At 39.7% G+C, this 24360-nt stretch overlaps 1 protein-coding gene across 2 annotated transcripts in view; it reads left to right on the forward strand.

The window, feature by feature from the left end:
• fibcd1b (fibrinogen C domain containing 1b) overlaps nucleotides 1–21154 on the forward strand; it is a 108343-nt gene extending 87189 nt beyond the window's left edge. For both annotated transcript variants that reach the window (XM_079364224.1, XM_079364225.1), the window contains 2 exons: nucleotides 16373–16552; nucleotides 19223–21154. In XM_079364224.1, the coding sequence (XP_079220350.1) occupies nucleotides 16373–16552; nucleotides 19223–19488 (446 nt within the window). In that variant the 3' untranslated portion in view covers nucleotides 19489–21154. The remainder of the gene's footprint in view (nucleotides 1–16372; nucleotides 16553–19222) is intronic.
• The last annotated feature ends 3206 nt before the right edge of the window (nucleotides 21155–24360 follow it).

Genomic DNA, 24360 nt, shown 5'->3' on the forward strand with positions numbered 1-24360 from the left:
GGTTCAACTGTATTACCACAAATTTCCACATACATAATACATACAGTGCGCTCTGCTCCACTTCAAATTTGCTCTGAGTCTATTTTCTACAGTGTAAGCTGCAGTCATGTGTCAAGCGAGACAGAATAGAACGACACTGCAGGAAGTCAGTCAAGGAAACACACACAAAACATGAGATACAAACTCACAATCCTTTTTTCCAGCACCTCATCAGCAAAACATCCCAAAAAAAAGTCACCAAATGAAGAACCAAGCAAGCTTAGAAGGACAAAGTTACATGTTGTTTGCACGTTTTTTTACTTATTCAAGCGTGATCTTGCAGTTCTCCCGCAATGTGTGTACAGCTTCTCATGGCTGCGCTCGTGTCCCTGAAACTGGTCCCAGTGGGGAAGTCGCGTGCCATCTGACATAGCAAAACCGCGGTGCTGACGGACCACGTTGCACACAGTATGAGAAATTGACTTCTATTTAGCATATTAAACCTAGGTTATTAACTTCATATTCTTTAATTACATAAAATTGACCCATTTGTGAAATCTATGTATAATAGTATATAAAAAGTCGAACATTGGGAACGTGTTTGTTGATACTAATGCTGTCGCAAGCTGTGCGACCAGGAAACCTTCCTTGAGGCTTTAAATCTCCATAGTATATCGCATTTCAAGTTTGTGAACTTATGAACATGTAGATTAGACGTGCTTAACATGCTGATTCAAGTGGCAGCAAACGCTACAGAATGCAAATCAAAACATATCAGGGACACTGATTAAGATTAGAGTGGAACCCAGCTGTCAGAAAATACAGGAATATTCAATATGATACCGGATCTGGCATGACAAAGAGAAATATAAACTACAATATCTCCCAGGACTTCAATCCCCTGCAATCTATTATTTAGAGCACGTGTAAGTGTTTGCAGTTAAAGCTCCTCCAGTCCTGCATTCATATCCAATCAATTATTCAGGAGTGTGATTCCTCTTCAGTCAGTCCGACACACTGATGCCTGCCGTCCAGGGATCCAGTCAGTGGGGCCTCCAGCTGAGGCCTTGCCAATCAGTCCTGACGCTGACACGATGCAGCCTGGATCCACAGCACTGCCTCTGCTGCCTTCAGGAGGGTAGGCAGTCTCTGATTGGTGTGGCTGTACCCCGGCAGACTCTCCATCTGCACTAGATTGCGCCGCTGGAGTGGAGATAGCTGCAATTTGCAGCAATTCTGCCTGTAATTTCGATATGTATGAGGACCAGAGCAATTCATAGCCCTCTCCACAAGGCCCAGGTACTTTATTCGATGCCTCTCATCACCAGCCCACAGGTATATTCCTCTGCCTCTCTATCTGTGCGGCTACTGAAGTCTGGCTTAGCTCTGGCTGCAGATAGGGCTCTTTTAAAGGAAAAGAGATTTTCACACAACATAAAAATTAATGTGCTTCTCGCAAAGAAATGTTGAATGAACACAGATGGGATGATTGAAAATGTGATAAAGGAATGATTGAGAAGATCTTCTAATGAGAGAGAGACACGTTATCCCCGCTCGTTGCCACATAGCCCCCGTTCTGTTAAGCATCATGTTGAATTCATTTAATCGTCCGTCTCGGCTTTCTAAAAAGGCTTTCAATTAAAAGATACATCACTGATTTTTAGTGCTTTGTACACCAAAGTGCCACATCGCTCATGCTTGGTCAGATGTCAGACAACAGAACAACATATAGATTAAGAATTAATCGTCTCTAACGCAGCCCGGGCTTCGCTGAGCTGCAGGAAGGCGTGCGTCCTTCATACTGCCACATTGTGAGTCTGAGTCTAAATACGGGTTGAGGTGATGGGAACTGTGAAAAGCACGTTTCTCTCACTGAATTAAACATGCGTCTCACACCCCAGTGCTGTTTGTAAGGGCTACTGCTTTTTTTGGAAGCTCCCTGTAGATCTTTTATTGTCATTCTACCTTTTAACTCAGTCACGGAAACATTTATGCACTGATGAGCTCTCTTCCTTTTATTTACCGCAATCAGGCTTGGGTTGAAATTAAATTTGATCCCCCTCAGTCTGGGTATTTGTGGATGTTTTCCATTAGGCAATTGGTGCTTTTCTACTGACCATTATAATCACAACTTTAAAACAAAATAAAATAATAAGCTCTGAATTTATCTCTTTGGACTCTCTCTCTCTCTCTCTCTGAAGCCCCTCATTACCCATGTATATTATGAGGGTCTAACCACGGATCATCACTCTGCCCTCACCCAGCTTTCATGGTGTCATATAGACATGATCAAAGCCTTCATGGCTGTTCAGTGTTGGACTCCATGCTAAACATAGGCATTAGCAACATAGGTTCATGAACATGGCAATTTAGAGGGAGAAATGATGGGGTTGTAGTATGACTTGCGACACATTTTTCCCATCTTAAATATAATAATAATCAATCTTAACGATGACCAAGCATGGGAGCCACCTTTCAAGTTGGCGATAGCAGCATATTGAGATGCTAAATTTTCACAAGAAACAAAGAGCTAAACCAAGGCTGACCCGCTTTGGAGAGCTGCTAGCATAGCTAATGCTGCTAGCAAGGCTAAAATTCATGTGAATACTTCTGAAAAAACATGATCTCTTTATGTTTTTCATTTGCGTCATCAACCACATTTTGGGTTTTGATTTGCTTTATTGTTAGATTTTTCTTCTGGAGGATTTAGTTCATGTTGTTGTTTCAGGATATGTTTTCATTTTCTTTACCTGAGGTAACATCCTGTGGATGCATTTGTACCTTAAACTTTGTGTATATGTTGTGTTCTGTATTTTGTGGAGTTGACATATTTTAATATAAATGTACCTTCCTTTGTCTGTGTTTTCTGCTGCTGAACCCTGAAGCTCTGTGTCAGTGTGAATACTGCATGCCCAGGGGTTCTTTCTGCCCTGTCTGTTGCCAGTCCTTCCCGTCAAGCTGGGACTGCTCTGCTCATTTTGTTTTACCTGAGAGCACCTCTAAATATTAATGTGCTCTCTTCCCTGAATTATAGCCTTACAGGCCTGCCAACTCTCTCAGCATTTGTCTACCTGCCGCTCCACTCTCCCTCTGTATCTCTCCTCACTGCTCTTGGCTCAGTCTTTCCACCCCCGAAGGTTAATTTTCTGATGATATCAGATGTGATGGCTTGTTGGCTCTCATCCGTCTCTCTCATGATTTTTACGACCCTAATCCTGCCACTTGAGCAAAATCCCCTGCTTTAGTTTGCCCGGTGGATGGCTTTGGAAGCGTTTAGTTTCATGAAGGCATTGAGGATAAAAGCAAACCTGAAATCTAATACAGACATCAATCGGAGCTATGTAGTATCAGATAAATTCATCTTACGAACGTTTGCCGACATTGAAAACAGCTTGACTCCAGAGATTTGCTGTGTCACCCATGTCTTAGCTGTCTTTCTTATCACCCACAAAGGCAGCTTTTTTTTAAGTGGGATAAACAAAGTTACAGTAGCTGGCTGGGACTTTAGCAATGATTTTCATGTTTTCTGACTTTGGTACCTTACAGTGTTTGAAGAATTGGAGTGAACCATAAAGCGTACGTCTTACCCACCCATGCCGTCATTACACTCATAAAAGACACTAATTATATGGTGAACATCCAAGAAATCAAAGTCAATAGAACACGTTTAAACAGGCACAATTGGTTGAAAATAAATGCAGAACACTTCTCAACAATTCTATTTTGAAAACCCAAATCAGACCTTCATAGGAAATGAATCTTTCTTAACCAAACATGTGTCAACATTTTAGGGCAAATTCCATGTTCGGTATCATCACCATCACTAATAACTGTCAACTGCATAGTCAGAGCAGACATTTCAGCTCCCTCCTCTGTGCTCAATTATGTCTGCATGAATTAATCTTAGAGCAAAGGAAATGTTTTATGCATAATATATCATAACAGGACCTGAATACACGAGGAAATTCCAAGCGGGCCTCACCGGTGAAATGCAGAGATGATTAGAGGGAAATAAACATGGAGGGAGTCAGGGATGAGATGAGAACTTATTTCACATCCCCAGTCAAAGTTTCAATTAATGCATTTGTATTAAGAGAAAATGTTTTATTTCCTTAGGCTAGCAGGTGGCTAAAGAGAATGTATATACAAGACAACAGGAAGATTGATGGTGTTCCATGAAACAATACGAAAGGCTTGAAAGCTTTCTTAACATGAGTGTCATGACCCAGGAGGTCACAACAAAAAGATGAGAGACACAGTTTAAGTAAGTCTTTAATTAACCAAATGAAACTGAATTAAATCAAATTACACCAAATTAGTTCAACTTTTCATGTCCAAATGAAGACCAAAGTCTCAAACAAAAACCGCACGGTACCTGTGGAGAAGAGCAGGTAGAGCAGGGAATACAGAGAGATGGAGAATATGAAATGGCAGGAGGTTAAGTAACGTCTGAGTTACTCCAATTAATCAGTAGTAAATGGTGAATTTGTTGTCTTCCTAAAACTAAGACGAGCACAACATCTATCAAGACTCATCACTGCAATGTATCGTTGCTGAATGCCACCTGGTTTAAGAGCTTCAACATTACACCAGCATGTCCTTGTCTATTGTAAGATGGCAACCTCTTATTTTTATAAAGGGTATAAAACTGCACAAGAGAGGATGCAGGTGTTTTCAAAAGGTATAAGCTCCGTCTCACGCTCACTAGCTGCGTTTGTTGAAGCATACAAACATGACATCAAATTGTTCAATAAGCAACATGTGCAAACATGTCGCCTCCCGCGTGTCACACTGTGAGCTCACGCTGGCAGCAGCAGCGAGAGACAAAGCAACCGGCGCTCATTCATTTCAAATGAGCTCTGGGAGGCGAGGTGCACCGGAGAAGGGAGTGACAGCTGGCGGAGAGATTTCAGCGATTCGGGGGACAGGAGGAAGTCTAGCAGAGTTCAACTTTAAATGAGCAGGGAGGTGGTGTTGTGTCAGACTCGCATCATCATCTATTAAAAAAATATATATATCAGAGACAGTAACATCAGTTGTACAATCTCAAAATGATAACTGGCTTTGATTTTCACCAATTATTGAGAATACATTAATCAGCTTTGGGCAATAAACACCCACATAAGTCACTGATGGACCAACTGCGTGGTTCGCCACAGCCCACAGCTCTGTGAAACCCACAGGATTAAGATGAGCCCCCCTCTGTGACTTAACATGTGATGTTAGCTGAAGGTTGCATAACTAATCATTTCAGAGAAAGCTACATGTATATGTCATGTATACGGGGGGTAAAGGGAAGTAACTTTCAAAGGGGTTATTTGTGATGGTTGGTTTATTATGCAGTTGCAGTTTATTATGTGGAAAGGTTAAAAGGTAAAATTGTAAGGCTTCAATTCAAAATGTTCCAATCAAGTATGAAAGGAAACTATATTGCAAGCTCGTGGAGAAGACTAAAGCTGGCTAAAAGTAATAGAGAAGGTTGAAATGGATAGCTACCACTTTAAAGGAAATTAAGACACATATTGAAACTGTCATACAAAAATGGGTTCAAGAGTTTTGATAGCTGAAATGAATTTATAAATGCCCTCATTTCAATAGTGTTGATGTAAAAATCAGTTTTTAAGTCATTGTTTTGAAATATACAGTATTTCAAACTGTGGTATCATTGTGTGTCCCGTCATCCCATTTGTTTCTTTAGTCAGTGGAAATGTTCCTTGCATCTTGTTAACACAACATTCAAACTGAGCTCCCAGAAGTGCACATCTACTGCAGGACATCAACCTGTACGTTTACTGGTTGTACCGATACACAGCAAGCTACCTGAGAAATAAGCTTTTCACATTTTCTGTAATGGAAAAGGAGATCATTTAGCATGCTAGAAAAAGCTAACTGCTGGTCTTTGGCCCGTGCCTTTCAAAAAGAAGCACGTCAACTCTATGTCAGTGGTTGAAACTGAACCAGAAGTTAACCCTTAACAGTTGTGACGGTATCTCTTCCAGTACTTTGTGTCCTATATAACTGTGCATGGACTTCTGAAAAAATAAGCCTTGTACCTTGAAACCTCATCTGAGAATCATAAAAAGCCCCTTTTAGAAAATCACTCCTTTTTAGCACAATCCGATGGAACAAAATGTTTTTATAACCACATGTGGGCCGGGATGGTTTCTACATTTGGCCATTTCAACTTATACATACCATATTAAAGAAGGCTAAATGTTTGAAATCACTGATGTCATAGGTCACCCTGCTGATATATATTATTCTCATTGAAGGCAAATGAGGGCAGCTCAAACATTTTCTGTTTGGATAAGCCAAACACTTGTCACTTAAAATAATTCTATTGCAGTCGAGCTTTCCCCGATGAGAAAAGAGAATTTAAAAGCACAGCGTACACGTGTTTTGTGGTGGATTAACATTTAATTATACCTTGCATTAGAGCAGCACCGTAATCATTTTCTCTCTTCGAACAGACTATCTCTGCGACATAAAAGCTTCACTGGACTGCAGTAAAACGGCTTTGCTTTCACTTGCTGTCTGCCTTTGTGATTCCATAGCTTTCTGTGTACATACAGTACTGTCCAGTTACAAAACGACCCTCAGGATGCTAAGTAACAGAAGCCCAGGTTTGATTTTAGACACAGAAGATTATTAAGAACGTCGTGTTCAGTGGGGCTGGAGAATGAGAGAATCATAGATCAGTTTAATCCCTTCTTCATCATGCTGTCATCTTCCATACCAGATCTATAGAGCTGCACCTTCTACACCTGCAGTCATGCTGAACCCCCCTCCCCTCTATCATCTGCATATAGACACCTCCCATTTGAACATGAGGATTTAATTCAGTTTAACGCTGCAGGTCCCAAATGTGAGGCTCAATGAGCTATTGTCTGCTCAGAAACCCACAAGGATTCAGAGGGAACAATATGTTTTAATAATGTATACTGCAAAATGTATCCTTTAAAAAAAAAAAAAGATGAAGCAAGAGACTCCTGAGAGGAATAATGAGGGCACTGTGGGCAAAGAGAGCAAACATTCCCAAGATCATTATTCCCAAGTTAGACTCTCGCCTGGGGTGCGGCACAGTGCGTTTTCTGCTGAACAAATAGTATGGCTGAGATGTTCATATTCCGTATTGAGTCTGGAAATGCTTGTGAATAAAGTGGAAACAGCCTCCTATGCACAAGTGTAAGCACACAGTGTAAGCAAATAAGTGCAGCCCCCACACTCTCTTTCTGCTTCTCAACAAGCGTAAAAAATTGGACCGTCTCGGCACCCATATCCCATTTGATCTAAAGTACGGCTGATAATTCACCACTCAAAGTGTAAAGCGAACGGGTGCGTTTGAAGGATCTGAGCTGTCTCAGATTTGTATTTGCATGGGGAGGATCCTGAGCTTATACTTCAAAGCATACAGCTGAAAAACATGTATGTGTATAAAGTTTCCTTTACATGGTCAAAAACTTCTTTGACAGGCTATACAAATATATAACACATTGTACAGTATACTTAACTCTTTTTTTTTTTTTTTTTTTGGAAGATCTATTTTCAGGCTTTTTTGTGCCTTTATTGGAGGGATAGGAAAGTAGACAGAGATGGGAGAGAGAGTGGGGATCGACATGCCGGGGAAGTAGGCCACAGGCTGGATTCGAACCCGGGCTGCCGGGGACGCACGGACTAACCACTATACCACCAGTGCATTGTATACTTTTATGATAAATAACAGACAGTTGGAAACTTAGGTAATGGTCTTGAGTGTTAAATGATAAAAAAATATATATATTTTCTTTACTGCATTTTTCTTGAAATGTGTAGAAAAAAAGTCATGAGGGAAAAGGAAAGATGTGAAGAAGAATTCATAGAAACATGCTCACAGTGTCTGACTGCATAACTCATATTCACATAGCAGCTGTTTTTAGCTGAGGTCATTCTCAGGGTTCAATGCTTTTAAGGCTCTTACATTGAAGTGTTTAATTAACATATTTTTAAAGCAAATATTATTTTATTTTTTAGCCGTCTCTGTCCTGTCCATGTGGATAAAGTATTCTCTAACCTCACACAAAAAAATCCTTTGGCTGTCATTTAACTGTCGTATGACGACACTGTGAGTCTCTGACGTGAAACAAAGTAAACAGTGGCACTTCCAATCTGTAGACTTGCTACCACTGCCATTTGTTACCACTGCCACCTGTTACCACTGCCACTGGTAACAATTGTACAAATTGGAAGGTATTCAAAAATGACTTTGTAAATTGCGTCTACAGCATCATAAAGAAGAGGCATTATTATACGTAAGTGATCCCTAAAAAGAATGCCATAGGCTGAGGACCCCCACTGTCCCTTGAGGTGGTTAAGGCATACAACATAACGCACATCTACACATTGAGTAACACTTTTTAAATAGTAACTTAAGCTACAAACTAACTAACTTTTAAAGATACCCTCAACTGTTTGTCAGTCTTTCCGTAGCAAATACATTATCCAATTGGAAAAGTGGGATAACAATAAAGTTTGATTGATTGATGGGTTGATTGTTTTAAGGTTGGAATTAAAAAATAAAAAAAAAGGAACAGGAACGTTTACCATATACATTCAGAATCTGTTAGTGTGGATTAAAAACTCCTCTCCACGGACATATTATATCGTTTCCCTTCAAAAAGATTAGCTCTTGATCGAGTATGAAGAAAAATGGTTCCAAAATGTCCAGTCCTGTCGCAAGATCTGGTCTTGTACCTCTTGTTGATGACGTTAATCAATTGGAAAATATTCTGGAGAAAACAAATTTGAGAGATTTGTCATTTGGATGAGCCCCATTTATTTTGAATTGTACAAAATGTGATGACTTAAGAGAATCATTGTTTAATGACAGCTAAAAAAAAACCCTAAATATTGGGCTGGACAGATGTGCAAAAAGCTTTAAGTTGTGTGTGTTTCAGTTTACTAATTTTGTCTCAAAGCTTGAAAATGAAGACAAGAGGGTTTGTTTAATTTGTGTTTATCTTTATCTTACATTTCCTGCTCCATGGTTATGATTAGACCTACCGAGAACTCTTACTCTGAAACGTTTATATTTGTGCTTTCCTTGTGGGTGTATAAATGTATGTTTGACATAACTATCATCCATATACATTTTTATAGGTAGACTGTAAAAATAATTTCTCACATTTAATTACTGAAGCTGATAGAAGTGTAGGAAGTTCTCACCTTTCATGAAGGGTAGTATTGTTTTTTTTCTTGCGCTAAAAGAAGTTACAAAAGGAAGTAACAATGAAGCTCCCATCCATAACATTGAGCGCATTTGAGCAGCCTTTATCATGACTGATGCTCCAATATTTCACTCAGTGTGAACCTTCCTGAGTAAGTAGGACAATTTGATCTCACCCACCATCTTGACTTGGAATTTCCAGGCGCCAAACTTGAAACCAGTTATAGATATGTCAGAGGTGTGACAGTTAATCTTAAAATTCTTTCGGCTGTTTTGTCCCGCCAAATGTCACCGTTGGCTCCAGGGGAACACAAAGCCAGAGAGTTCAGCGCACACCTGTCTCTGTTTTTTCTCCCTGCGCTCCTTTCTCTTCATGACAAGGGGAGAACCGACCATAGCAAGTCTATTTCTATTCCCTGAGTGCTCACGACAGCATGTCGCGTGTTCACAGACCTCTTCAACCAGCCTCGCCCCCCAAAGAAACGACAAAAGGGCACGTCGAATGTCCTCGGAAATACTCTTGGAACTCCTCCTCTTCTCCTCGCAGGAAGATTAAGCGAAAGGAGGAAAGAAGAGACGACAAGGGAAAAAAAAAAAAAAAAAAATGAGGGAGGGGTTGAGATATGGCGGGTTGATACAGAAAAGTGCTGCTCCTTTTCTCCTTTGCAGCTGAAACAGTCTCAAGAGCTGCCCCCAAGCAACAGAGGGAGAAAAAGCATGATGAATAATTAACTCAGAGAAATGTCACAAGCGGCAAGAGAAGAGTGTAATCATTACTCTGTTGGGTTTGGAGATCTGTTTTTTATTCTTCTCCGTTATGCCCTGTAGTGCAGCACTACGATTGCAACCCTTTCCTAAAAGCATCCAATACATTCCTCCCTACATACTTTTCAAATAAAAGCAAATAAATTATTAATATTTGTGGCTTTTAGCGCCATCACAGAGACATCTTACGGAGGTCCTCTACATTTTTAATAGAATCATAGATGTCAATCTCATTAGCTGTAATATTGCATTAAAGTTGCAGGAATCCTGGTAATAGTTTAATCAATGCCAGGAAGGTTTAAGCTTCGTGTTCATGTATTTTCATATCCATAACATGCCGTGTGAATAAAAGACAAAAATGTCTTCATGATTCTTAACAAGTTAAATTTGTCCTCTTCCCTTTGAGCCTGAAAGTTGTGAAAATGAGTTCTGGATTACCATGACCCAGTTAAATGAGGTGATTGTAGAGATTTTATTTATTAATTTAAAGTGAAAAAGAACCAATTGTTTGCTTCCACTTGAATGTGGGTGTCCAAAATGTAAGATCGGTGCTTGCATTGCGTGTAGAACTAAGTACATGTCTTTGTGTTTTTGTCACAGGATGTGCTGATATTCATACTGAGGGATCTGATAAAGACTATGTTCAACTTTTGCTGGGCGTTTCATCAACATAGACGCTACCACGAGCTAGCGCTGTTTAGCCTCTCAGCTCTGAAGTAACTGCAGGAGGCATTGTAAAGGAGGACGTAATGACCCGGATGATTTAATGCCAAAGAATGCGTAAAGATTTTTGTCCCATCGATGCGTTTGTTAATCAGGCCTTCCAAATGAGATTCCTTATCAGTGAACACATTGATTGTTGGAAATGAGATGCAGATTTTGTCTGTATTATTTATCCTCACTTTAGATGACATTGAGCAACTGTGCCTGTATGTGGAGTTGCTTACGTGACACAGAGATATGTGGAGAGAAGCTCCAAGCAGGTGTAAAGCATTTTCAAATTCAAAGAGTTAGATGGCACTAATTCAGCTGTGTGCATATTTCTGTCACGCAACTCATGTTTGTATTTAATTTAAATGTGTATGTGCAAGAGCAGAATGTAGTTTTTGTCTATGCTGCACCCTTATCGCTCGTCGCAGATTCATTTACATGCAGAAATGTGAGGAGTGATGATAATATCTTAACCCCCCCCGGAGACTGCAGGTGGATGCTGGGTTGGTGCTGGGGCCTAAAGGAAGAGCGCAGTACTGATGTAGGTTAGAGCTGTGATGACAAAGCAGAGTGAGAGACCTGAAATCTTGCAGCTTAAATAGGCCGCTAATTGCAAGGATGTGTTGTCAGGTAATTTTTGATAATGGCGCATGTCAAGTGTGAATACAGACCGCTTGAGTTGTCTGCATGAACTAGCTCGCAGGCAACACTTTATTCAATCAATATAAGTCAGAGTAAAAAAAAAAATAATGTAACCAAAGACAGGGCAGTAATTCCAACCTTTGAGGCCCAAGGGCAACGATTAGCTGTGGGCCCCTTATCAACCCAAGAACACCAATTAAACAACCACAAGTTTTGCTTCATGCTGGAGTTAGAACAGGCTTCTGTGAGCTGGCATAACACTGCCCTATTATCTCTCATCAGACTATTTATTCACTTGTTGGTAATTATGATTGTACCGTCTATATTGTTTGGTGTAGGAATCGGCCAGGTGGCAAATGAGTTTCCCTCAATGGGGATTAATAATGTTGTGTAATCTAATCTAACTGCTTTGTTTTGTCTGTGATGTTGAGATGGTGATGATCTGTCTACCGCCCGCCTGAATCCATGTGCAAAATTGCCACTATAATAAAAAAGGGTGTCGTGAAAAAAAAAAGAAAAAAAAAACGAAGAAAGAGCTTCACTGCCAAGCAGAGTGAATTGAAATGGAAACCAGAAATTTGAAAATTCTGTTTTTCTTATAAACCAGAGAAGCCAAACAGTGATTAAAAAATGAAATGTGATTAAAGGCCCAGCCCTTGTGGGCCCTCACTGTTTATTATTTTGGCACGCATAAAATCTGATTGTTCTATGGCCCCTGAGGGTCTTATTCTTGTGAAATTTTTCTTTGCTTGGTTTCTAATCAAACTTTGACCTTTTACATATAAAAGCTTCATCCTGTGTGCTTCCTTTTAGTAAAGAAATACCCCATGATACTTTTTTATACTAGTACATCAAACCTCGGCTAACAATAACTTTATTAATTCAAGGGATTTCACAGTTTCTTCACAGATTGTGGTTTAAATATACTGCTTGGATTTATTTATTTTTTTTAACTATACGTACAATCTCAAAATGGGCCATTTTATCTCATACAACAGTTTATATAGACTTTTGAAAAAGAGAGCTTGCGTTTACAGGGGCCTTGTTTGCATCTCTGTAGCACATTTTAACAATTCAAACTATACTCATTACTATCATTATTGTTCTCATTATTGTTGTGGAAGAGGAGTAAAAAAGAAAAGCTTGACAGTAAACTGGAAAGAAACCTTAATGAGAAACAGTGTGCTTTAATGCAGCGCGGAACAAAAAAAACAGTCAGAACATGCAGAATAAAGAAAACAAAATCTAATTGCAGATCTAAAGTACGTAGGAGGAACAGAGATTTTTTTGACTCAAAGCTTCTCTTAAACGGCAAATCAGTGAGAAGCGAGGAGCCTCACTCCCCCACGGAGCAATCAGCATGTTAATACTGCAGCAAAACACCACAAAATCCTCCCTTGTATTAGAACCCCACTTTAAATAACCCCTAACAATAGCATTTAATTAACATGGAGTTACACCTGAGCATTTAGTTTCCAAACGAAAGAAATCTCTGCTGTTATTCCACTTGTCTTCTTCTTTAATTATTCTGAATTAAAGTCTCGCTGAGATTCTCTAGGGCTTTAATTAGGGACTGAATTAAAGTTATGTAAATACTGTCGGATGCCGCAGAGTCTTTAAATAGAGTTGTGTTGCATCTGGTATATCATTTTCCTTTTTTTATCCCCTGAAAGAGAACACAGACTAAGTCTTTCTTTTGAAGTTTGTCAAATCACTCAGGGTACTTTTCCCTTAGGTTTTAGTGTGGATTGATACTTTTTCTCAAAAGGAGGCTATATGACAAGAAAAGTCGTTCAAGAAAAAAGACATGTATGTTTCTCTCAGTGTGAGTTTGAATGTGAGGAAAACTCTCACTCATATACAGGTGTGTTTATACTTGGGTAAGAATGAATGGTAACCTGACATGCATGAAGTTACCTGGCTAGGATTTTTGGATGTTTCCCTCTGTTTTGCTGATGAAATGAAGGGAAAAGAAAAAACTGATCGACCTCCCACTGAGCTGGATTAAATCCAACTGCCTTTTGCCCAGACTGTGAGCTTGTGTGTCGGAATAATAATGGATTCTTTCAGTTGTGTTTGTCATCAAATTAGCCTTCCATTCTGGAAAAGGATGCTGTCAGTGTGCAATTCTTCACAATGACTGAATTCAAATTTGACTCTGTCAGTTTGAGCTTTTAAAAAAAAAAGGAGAATGAGCCTTATTTTTAACGATGATGGTCGCCATCTTGAGTATTCAAGTGCAATCAAAGAGAAAGGTCTTGTGTGGTTGCTCCTGATTTCACGCTCATTCTAAGTCAGCCCTTTAAAAGAAGCCTAAAATATTGCACAGAAACAAACACTGCTTCTACTTCTGATGAAGACCAACTTACGAAAAGCATGAATTTATCATTCTTACCTTTCCAAAAAGAAAAATGCTTTTAGTTCATTTTAAACACAAGACAAGAAAAATAATCATTATCAATCATCATCATCATTATTAGGTAAGTATAAGTAAGAGGGCTGGTCCAGGGTCAACATCATTGATGGTGTATTTATTTATCATGTTCTAGTAGAAAGCAGAAACACATGTATGGTGATGATTGCTCTAAAGTATTTATTTTACGTTTTAGGAAAAGCTATCTTTGATCTTTACTACTTAGAAACTTGTACCAAAGCTGGCCTAGAATTTAGTAATTAAATTCTAGGCTACAGCCTGAGTGGAACATTAAAGTGTTATTTTGTTCTGCACCTTAAAAACAACTATTTGTTTGTTTACTGAAGTAAAATGTTGTTTTGGTTAAAAATATAGCGAATGGGAAAAAGTCAGGAGCAAACCTTGAACCAGCCGCTTGCTCAACACGCTCTAAATCCAAACCATTTTTTTTGAAACGGTGAAGCCTTTGAAGCCTCTCCATCAATGCATGCCGTCAAACATATTTATTCTCCGTCTCCCAAATAAATACTGCAACTGTATAGAGTGCATTTGTAAGTGCACGGGAAGGCTGTAAACAGAGTCTGAATCCACTTTTCTTGGTCTTCCTGCCTGGAATCAGTGTTCAAGGCACCCAGGTTGAGCTTTTCCTCCTCCTGCTAATCTCGTGCCTGATACACTCTTCTTCCCCTTCTATCAACCCAGGAGAAGGAAGCTCGCCTTGGGTAACACCATCACTCCCAACACAGGAGGGGGTGAGGAAGAAGGGATGGGCAAACCTTTTTCCTCCTGGCTCTTTCTGTTTGACAAACTGTCTCCGAAGGTTTGAGCAACAATTAAAAGATCGGTTCAGGGCTTTCAATGAATGTGGCAGACTGTGATCTAAAATAGCAGAGACAGGTGGATGAGAACTCTCGGTCTTTTATTTATGGAAATGTGTTCAAACGAAAATGTGTAAGAAGGGTTTTGCATAGTAAATATAAAACCATTTATGTGAAAATGTTGGGGGGATTTTCTATAAAAATGAACCGGACCTGTAGCTATTTTATTTCATGTCATCACCAAATCTCTCAACTCCCATTTCTGACTCAATCCACTGTCTTATCTGTAAATAAAGGCACTAAAGCCTAATATTAAACCTTTTAACAGCAGGTTACCAGCCTTTGATCTTGTGCACACAATGAAAAGGTAAATATAATTTTAAGATAGGTAAGTGAGCACATGCTTTTCAACAAACAATTTCACTCAAAAATGATGCACATCTATAGACTGTAGGTATCACTGAAGGCCAGCTGACTGGATGTTATTAAATGTTCATTGACTACAATAGTAGAGCCTGGAATCTGGCATTTCTTAGTTCAATCCTGTTTGATTGTCATCCTGAGTAGTCTTTTCAAAGGAAATAGGATGAATGATAAATGCAGCCACCCCTCTGTCAATGACTTTTCCAGCACAACATATATCAAACTGAGTCTTCATTTTATTGTTGAAATAACGGAACCCTGTCATAAACTTGTCTCCCCTCCCTTGACAGAGCTGACCCGGAGAGAACTAAAGTTATCACATTAGTACTGCATGGAGAGCTTTGAAAAGTGAGAATCAGTTGGTTCAAATTGTAACTGTGAAGCTCTGCTGGCCGAGCTACAATTCACAAATTATGCCCTATATTTTCATTGCACTTACTCTTTTTTTTTTTTTTCCAATAAAAAACTAACCTTTTGCATTTCTCCTTTTAGAACATTTTTGCTCTCCCAGCTCGTGTAATACACGACCAGATTCAATTTCACAATGTCTCCTTTATCCAGGTAGATCCACCTTTCCATAGTGAGTTCAAAGCAATTACAGACAATCTTTTAACAGTCAGGTTAGAGCAACAGAGGAGCTCTAAGCAAGCAGTGCTCCGAGTCAATAAATGAAGCAGCTGTTGGTGAGAGAGAGATCTCTGCAGAATCAGGTTACTCCTGCAGGATTTGTCTAAAAAAAGACCTTTACAATGTACATAACATTATTGATACCCAGGAGTAAAATGTCAGTGATGTAATGGTATCTACTAATATTTGTTCCATACAATCCTCACAACGCTTCATGACAGAAGTTTCAGTGGCTATTCTGGAGTCTGTTTTGGCCCTAGGCAAAAATTCATCAGGGGCCCCTCCAACCAGCAGCCATTATCTATTGGCACTTTACAAAGAGAGATTGATTGACTAAAATCGCGAGTCCTGTTCCAATATTCATGCATGTATCCTCCTATCCTTTTTTTTTTATTCTTTATTGCTATGAAGGGTTTGTGAGTTGGAACTTGGTTCATAGATCTAACGCTGCAACTGCATGTTGATTAAAGAAGTTGGCATCATTTTTTAATTTGCATTCTTTTCTTTTTTTTACCCCAGTGAATTCAGCTCGCCTTCTGCCCTCATTGTAAACAATTCTCCGAGTTGTACTCTACCATGCATACTTTTCAAAAAGGAACTTCAATCTTGTTTTTGAAAATAAGAAAACACTCCACATGCAGAGGAGTGAGACTCTAAATGGGACAAAAACCATGTTACGTCTTATTTCCAGCAGAATGTACGGCACTGAGAAGCTGCTGAAATCGCTTTAAATTGTTCACTGAGAACAGCGGAAGCACTTAGTAATGGATTGTTTTTGTCTGTGTCTTGCAGGACTGAAGCAGATCCATGCCCTTTCCATCCAGGCCAACTATGAGCTGCGCATCGACTTGGAGGACTTTGAAAATAGCACAGCATATGCCCAGTACGGTACCTTCGGAGTAGGTCTGTTTTCTGTGGACCCTGACGATGATGGATACCCATTAACTGTAGGAGACTATTCTGGAAATGCAGGTATGTATTCTTAGTGATCTAGTTACACTTTGCTTGTGCTTAGTAGACACTTTTCTTTATTTAACCTAATTTGTACACAGCAGTGTGTCAAAATCTTGCCAACATCCAGCACCTTTCATTAAAATGAGTGTGTCATTTCTGTACTGTATTAGGCCTATGTTTGTACAGAGAAAGGGCCGTTTGGTGTCTGTGTCTCTGCTCCCAAAACCATCAGATCCATGCCAGCTACCTGTCACCCTGATTAAATTACCACAAATTAATTGCACTGCTTGACCTGCAGCGTAAACAAAAACCTGCCGTTGAAATGAAGAAGCAATTTAAGGAAACCTTTGGGGAAGTGCCGCTGCGACACCACAGAGAGAATGGGGACAGATATGAGATATGGAGCCGAAAAGAGAGAGAGGAAGGAGGGGAAGAGTTGGTAGAAAGTAGGATGGAGGAGCCAAAGGGACAGGGGCAAAAGAGGAGGAGGAGAGGCAAAGGTAAACAAATAAGAGGGTAGAGTTATCTAAAGGACAGAAGGAAGGAAATCAGAGGAATAGGACAATATTGCATTTGTGGTTCCTGTTGATTGGTTCTCCTAACCTTTCCTTAACATGACTTGGAAAACAAATTAACCTTGTATCTATGAAATGAGTTCCTATAGTTAGTATCTTATCAGAATTTAGTTTTCAGTCACATTTAAACACATCTAACTTTTCAATTTTTATTAAGATTTTTGTTTTTTGGTCTGTAAGTTGTTTGGTTATAAATAAATGTTTATCAGACACATGGTCATTGGAAAGTGTACATGGCAGCTAATAGGCCGTTTACACCCAGCGCTAGCTTTTCCATTCCACCGAGCAATGACAGCCATGTATGTTGCGTCTCAACCGTAGTTGAGACGCAACATATTGGAAATCCTAGCAGTAGTTGAGTGCAGTCTTCAGAAATTAACTTCAGATTAATTTAGCTCTTGCTAACACCACACAGCAACGCTTAGCATAGCATTGTATGACAGCTTTAGGAACACGAGATACATCCAAGCTAATGTAGCATGTGTGCTAACAGATAACTTTGGCAAATGGGTTAATTGAAATGAAAACCTTTTAGATGGCAGGCTTTCTTTGTCCTTCTCTCATTTTGTGTCAGACTGTCAATTATGTTATTTTTGTGGGCGGAACCAAACAGGTGCCAATCAAAATATTCTGCATCATCCTTACGGTCTTGACAAATAGTCTGGGCAGCTAAATTCGCTATCTAGGATTTTTCATTTGTTTGTATAATTTCACTTAGATTTTAGTCAAAGTTTAACAAGACCCTGAGGCTTGATATACGGGATTTTGTTAAATATTTCATGACAAACTTCCGAAGCTTTTAATGGCTATCAAACCCTCCCATAAATGGCTAAGGGCTCAACTTTTCTTCCCTCTTAAAAGAGCTTCTGTTATTATCATCAGTCGTAGTGTTTTGCTCTGTTGTGGCTACTCTCTGATCCGCTGACAGGTAGTTATTTGGGTCTGGGAGCAGCTGGATCTTAATGGGCATCATGGGGAGGCTTCCGGCCCCCGGCCACCAAGGTGACATCCTGCGCCTTGCAAATGAGCCTTTAAGTGCCTCTGTTTATAGTTTTTTTTCTAAATTCTCTTGACATCATCCCATTGCTGACACTAGACTGTTATTCTTTTTTTTTTTTCTTTATCCCCAATATCGCTCTTCTCCCAGCATTGAGCTACACCAGATATGAATATGAGATGTTTCTGTCACATTATCTTTTCTCTGCTGGCTGGTTACCATGGTAATTCCAAATGGGAAGCATTGTAGGACAGAGTTAGACAGTAGGGAGCTCGGTGGCCACATCCTGGGCAATTAAGCCTGCTTGATGCTCTGACGAGCTGTTAGCCATCACCTGATGGCTGGTGAGCACTTTTTCATTCTGCCCCAGTGTTCTCTTTCTTCTGTCAAGTTGAGCTCACATTGTGTAGTCTGCTTTACAAAGAAGAGAAAAGAGACAGAGTGACAGGGAGGTATGGGGAGTTTTTTTGAACATCATTACATCTTTGGGTATCAATTTGCTGAAGAATTTAGGGTCTAGCGCTGCATCCGAGAGCACATTACTTTCATTTTGTCTTGTAAGCCTCTTGAAAGAGCAAGGCTGCAACTAAGTCATCATTCAACAGATGTGATTCATTACGTCACGTGTTGTTTTTAGACCCATTTCTGCTCACTCACAGCCGTCCTAATTAAATCACCCTCTGTCTGTTATCAAAGGAAGTCCTTAAAAGGTCAGCCAAGAACCTTTGATAAATTGGCTCTAAAATGTGTGACCTTAGATAATGAGAAGCAACACTCTTTAGAACTGTCTCGTGTTCTATTTTTTTCTGTCAGTTGATAGAAATTATTAATTGAAAAGTGGTAGGGCTTTTTTGAAGCTTTGGGTCCAATAACTTATTACTGGTATCATCTGGTTTGTTGATGAAAGACACAGTTGATGCAATATCTTTTGCTTAGAAAGTCTGCTTTTTAGTACTCTACCACCTGCCCTCACTTATGAGTTGGTTTCCTTTAATTTCTGAAATGCAAATGAACTTAGCTTTTAGAAGAAGAAAAAAAAAAAAAGATACGTTTTGACTGTTGCTTCTGTTGTATCAATGACTCAATTCACACACTGTGTATCTTCTCTCACCCTAGGGGACTCCCTGCTGAAGCACAACGGCATGAAGTTCACCACAAAAGACAGCGACAATGACCACTCGGAGAACAACTGCGCCTCTTTCTACCATGGCGCCTGGTGGTACCGCAACTGCCACACCTCCAACCTGAATGGCCAATACCTGCGCGGCCAGCACACCTCGTACGCCGACGGCATCGAGTGGTCCTCCTGGACTGGCTGGCAGTACTCGCTCAAGTTCTCTGAGATGAAGATACGACCTACACGCGATTCAGAGAAGAAATAAGATGGAAAAAACTTTTTGGGAACAATACAAACTACTCTTTGCGACAGCTAGGTGGACTCTCAATATTGTTCATTTACTAAAAACATACCTCTTTAAGTTGACTGCTGTTTGCCTCCTTGTGTTTCTTCCAGTTTTTTTTTGCCCATATCCCGCCATCAATCTGCTTCTAGTTTCATGCTTGTTACCCTTTTCTTCCCTCCACATTGTCTTGACAAAGAAAATAAAACCAGGATCCTTTTATTTTTTGTTATTTAGCCAATGCGGCAGATGGATGTCAACACAATGAGTGTGGTTCTGCTCGAGGTCTCTGTCTGTTAAAAGGAAGTTAATTCATGAAAATGTTCCCAAGTTCTGGCCTAGAATAGTTTCATGTTGGGTTGCTCTAAATAATATAACAGAGAATCTGGCACATGTATTGGAGTTTGGCGTTGATGATTTCGCACTACATCAAAATGTAAAAAGTGATAGATTGATTGACTCTGTTCACAAAAACAGCATATCAAAAACCCTGCAGAGTCCACTGCTCTAGCTTGAACCAGCCTGACGCAGATTTCCTTACATCCATTCTACAGAACCACCCACCAGTGAGTTCCCACTTGACGTGTAGCTCTGACCTCCCATCTGTGCTGACATTGCACTTAGAATGTGTAATCTGTGAACAGAGAGAGGGCTGCATCATCAGAGGAAAACCCTCCAGAAAACATGTACAAATCCTTTGTTTTCCCCCTTTTGCAAAGGCTAGTTTGCGGTGTCACATTTTCATCCTTGATCTTTGAAACTGAGACCCAGCAGGGTATAGTAGTAGGCAACAGGGCCTTGAGACGATAAGAGAGGGATGAGAGAGAGAGATATGGGGAGAGAAAGTACAAGGAAACAATGTGACAAGAGGTAAATTAGTTAAAGTGGAAGAAGAGGACGTGCAAAAAGGATGAAAATGAGAAAAAGAGAGAGACAACGGGCGGATCTCATTCATCCGACTTGGGCCATTAGGGAGCATATTGGGCACTTTGTCTGATCTGCCTGCCAGCTGAGTACTGGCCAACTGATGCAGCACTCACAGATGGTAACCAAGCACTTTGTGTACATGCATTTCATTGTGTTTGTGTGCGTGTGTGTTTCAATGACGGAAAGGGAGACAGACAGAGTTCCTTAACTGTATCAGTTTCCTGTCATAGGATGGGTGGAATGTCTGGACTACAAAGTTTAGCACAGAGTAAACATGACACATGATGATATATAGCATACGTTAACCATCCACTAGGTAAAAAGCAGTGTGTATATAAATGTAATGGGAAGGAAAATACATGATTTTAAAAGATTCAAGAACGAGAAAACAATCAAGAGACTGTGTCATACCTACCCCCAAACTGATTTTGTTAATTTGGACCTATTAAGGAGTTGGGACACCAACATCTTCTCATTTCCTTATTCTGACTATTTCTTCATGCTGGCGTTGTTTTTTTTTTTTTTTCTCTTTTCGTGTGATTATTTTTGGGATGTGTTTGTGCGACAGTATCTCTTCTCTTGCAAACGGAGAGGAAAATTGCTGTAAAAAAAAAAAGTTTGTCGCTCTTGAAGAAAAAACAGTCTTTTTATTCTGAGTAGGAGTTCTACATTGTGTTGTGGCAAAAACTAATGTGCCGCAAGCGAAAAAAAAAAAAAAGAAGAAAGAAACATTTTAAAGGAGATAAAACCTTTTGGCAGAAAATCTTATTTTTTTCGCCTTTTCTCTGTTTTGAGTTCATGCTTTTTTTTCATTGAGTTTCTTTGGATGTACTTAAAGCTTTAAAATATCTGTAGATTTTATTGTACAGCGTGTATGAGCATGTGAATCTGTTTTCCTACTATGCTAAAACACAAAGAGTACCCAAGCACATGGACTGAATAAAACTACACCTGTAAAAAAAAAAAAAAAAAAAATTTAATCAACATGTATTTTAAGAACTTTTTTTCCCCGCTTCCTCTACCTGAGATGGAGCGAAGAAGAGGACTCCGGATTATCCCACACGTTCATTCAGAACTACAGCACAAAAATAAAGACTCTTTTAAGAAGGCACAATATGGGAGATTGCAAACCTCTTGGCACATCGGCCGCCTTGCTGGACACACAAAGAAAGCACATTTTGGCTTTGGGAAAGTCCTATGACACTTGGAAACTGTTTTAAAATGTGTTGCCGGAAAGTGTTGCATTGAGCTAACGTTTAGCATGGAGCTAACAAAACTTGAACTGAGTACCTCTGACACTGGGACACCTGTGAGGTTTCTGTCAAAGTCGCCGTTTGGATGGATCTCCTGTTGCTGCGTTTGTTTCTGCAGTACTCCGGATGTGTAAGTGGTGTCATTTGATGGACAGATGCCACTTCTCCTCGACGTCTAAGCACAGACATGTTACAGATACTTGTTAATGAAAGTATAACGGCACAGAAAATGAGGTATGACAATGGCGGATGTTTAAAACAAGTTAAAAATGTATGAAAAGGAAGCTTAAGTAAGAGGAACTATGGGTTGTGTGTGAGAATGAATGCAAATGTGTGTGTGTGTGTGTGTGTGTGTGTGTAGGTGTGCGTGTTTGTGCACATGTCTAAAGAGTCTATGTGTGTACACCTACAGTATATGCACATGCTTTGGTTTGTACATGCCCTTGTGCATGAGGCCAGACGACCGAGCAGGAGTGCATCTCTCTGTGGAAATTTTGAAGTCATGTGATGCTTATGTACAACTTGCCTCCCCTCCGATGTTTGTGTTGATAACAGAGCGATTTACATAATTATAAAGATCTATTACTTATTGTGATTGTGAACCCCCATAAGAGTGGACGCCACCTTCTGGTACTGTGTTGAACTGCGCTTGTACCCTAAAAACCCAGGAGTACCCACTCCTTCAAAATCACCTGAACACATTGTGCTCACTGTATTTGTTGATGCTATGTTGCCCTCTTTGTTATTTGAATGTAAAGTATTATTTGCCATGTTCCCTTTGTGTGTTTTTGTTGATCGAATGCCTTTATAGTCACTCTCTCTGCTGCAGCTTGCCATGTCTCCAACGGAAGAGATGATGAAAGAGTGAAATAAAAGGCTCTAATCATTCCCAGTTATCCCTCTCATTACGGTGCATCAGCACACTCCTCATCGATCCCCCAGGTCCCCAAACCTTCTATCTTTCTTACTGTGTACCTCCTTAATTGCCTTAGCCTCTGCTGCCAATTCCCCCCTAACTCCACAGCTCCTAAAACATCCCCTCTCTTCTCTTTCCAGCTCCTGACTCTCTGACTCTTTATTGCCCTGCTTTTTATTTTGCCTGACTCCTGTTACCGCTCTCCTCCTCCCTCTCTCTGTTGCCCATTTCCTCCAGTCCCAGCGCAACAACTAACTCTGTTTTTCTTTTAGTTTTTTCTTTTCTTTTGTGAAGTACTATAGATTGTTTTGCTGAATCTTGATACTGTGTTTTATTGTTCTTGTCAACATTTAATAAACATTCACATTTTATAAATGGGGAAAACCCTGAAGTCTGTAGTTTATTTCTCTCATTATTCATTTTTTTTTATTTTGATGCTAACTTGATTAAGCTTTATGGAAATAGCTGGTTCTAGTCCTGGTGGAGAAATTGGTCTGGAGCTGAAGAGGAGCTGGGTCACTTCAAATTGCGTTCCATTTTAATTTCGATGTATGAGGTGGAAATAGTGTTGTGAAGAGCTGGGGATAGAGTTTCTTTGGTCCTGCTTTTGAAGCTTGGTCAAATGCAACAGAAGAAAGTCTTGTAAGTTTCAAGAGATATTATTCGGGGGCGAAAAAGTAGCCCAATTATATAGTACAGTATGTGATGGCTGGGTAAGAGTGCTTCTAATTGCATTGAAAACAGGCCCATGCAAAGTAGTAACACTGTATGATAAATTATTTACCTGCAATTGAGCAAGATATTCTTTTGATAGCTTGCCTGAATCCTAGCTACACTGACATTTCTGTTCAGATATATTACAACATCTGCAAGATAGCAGCAGTAGCATTTAAGATAAAACACGTCCAAATGTCAGTCACATCACCAAAGAAATTGAAACGACACACTGAGTTGAAGCATGCTAGAAAAAGCTAAAAGAAAAGAAAAAAAACTTCTAAATTACCTAGTTTATTATTTGGGACTGTTCATTTTAATCTGTGTGAACTGAACGTTGAGCTTGCTTCTTTTTAAGTGTGAACTTGCACAACACTGTTGATGGATCACCAAAACCGAGGATGAATAATGACAACTACTTTGGCTGCTATAAAAAGAAAGGTGCATATTGACTTGGACAGCTTGTCGTTGTAATGTTCCACACAAATTGCTGTCTATGTTTCCTCCACTTTCCTACACTCTTAATACATAAGAAAAGAGTATGCTTGCACGGCAATGCATCAGTGTCAACTTTAAATAACCTCATAGACAAGACAAATGTTTCAGACCTCAGTGATTGCTTGTGAAAACCAAATCCCCCTCCACACTGTTAATTGGTTCGTGGAAGAAATAGACTAAAAATGGAAACATGAAATGACTTTAAAAAAAAAAACATGATTTCTGAGAGACTAATAAATAACTATAATAATATGAGCACAATGTTTATATTTATCTGCAATATTTGTTCTGTAGGCCATTTCTTTCCCCCCACACTCACTTATGGAGCTTTGAAAGTGTTGCCTCTGTAATGAGTTGCACTATTGTAATTCCACAGCTATTTGGCCTTGAAGTCCTGCTTGAAGGGTTTTATTGCCTTGTTGCTTTCTGCTTACTATTTTTATTGCTTTTTATGTTTTAGTTGTGTACTTATTGTAGTGGATGTGCCCTTTAGCCTGCTCTTTATAGGTTTATTTCAATAGAATCAGCAACCCACAAGCCTTGTCA

This window comes from Symphodus melops, assembly GCF_947650265.1.
Source record: "Symphodus melops genome assembly, chromosome: 16".
Taxonomy (NCBI): Eukaryota; Metazoa; Chordata; class Actinopteri; order Labriformes; family Labridae; genus Symphodus; species Symphodus melops.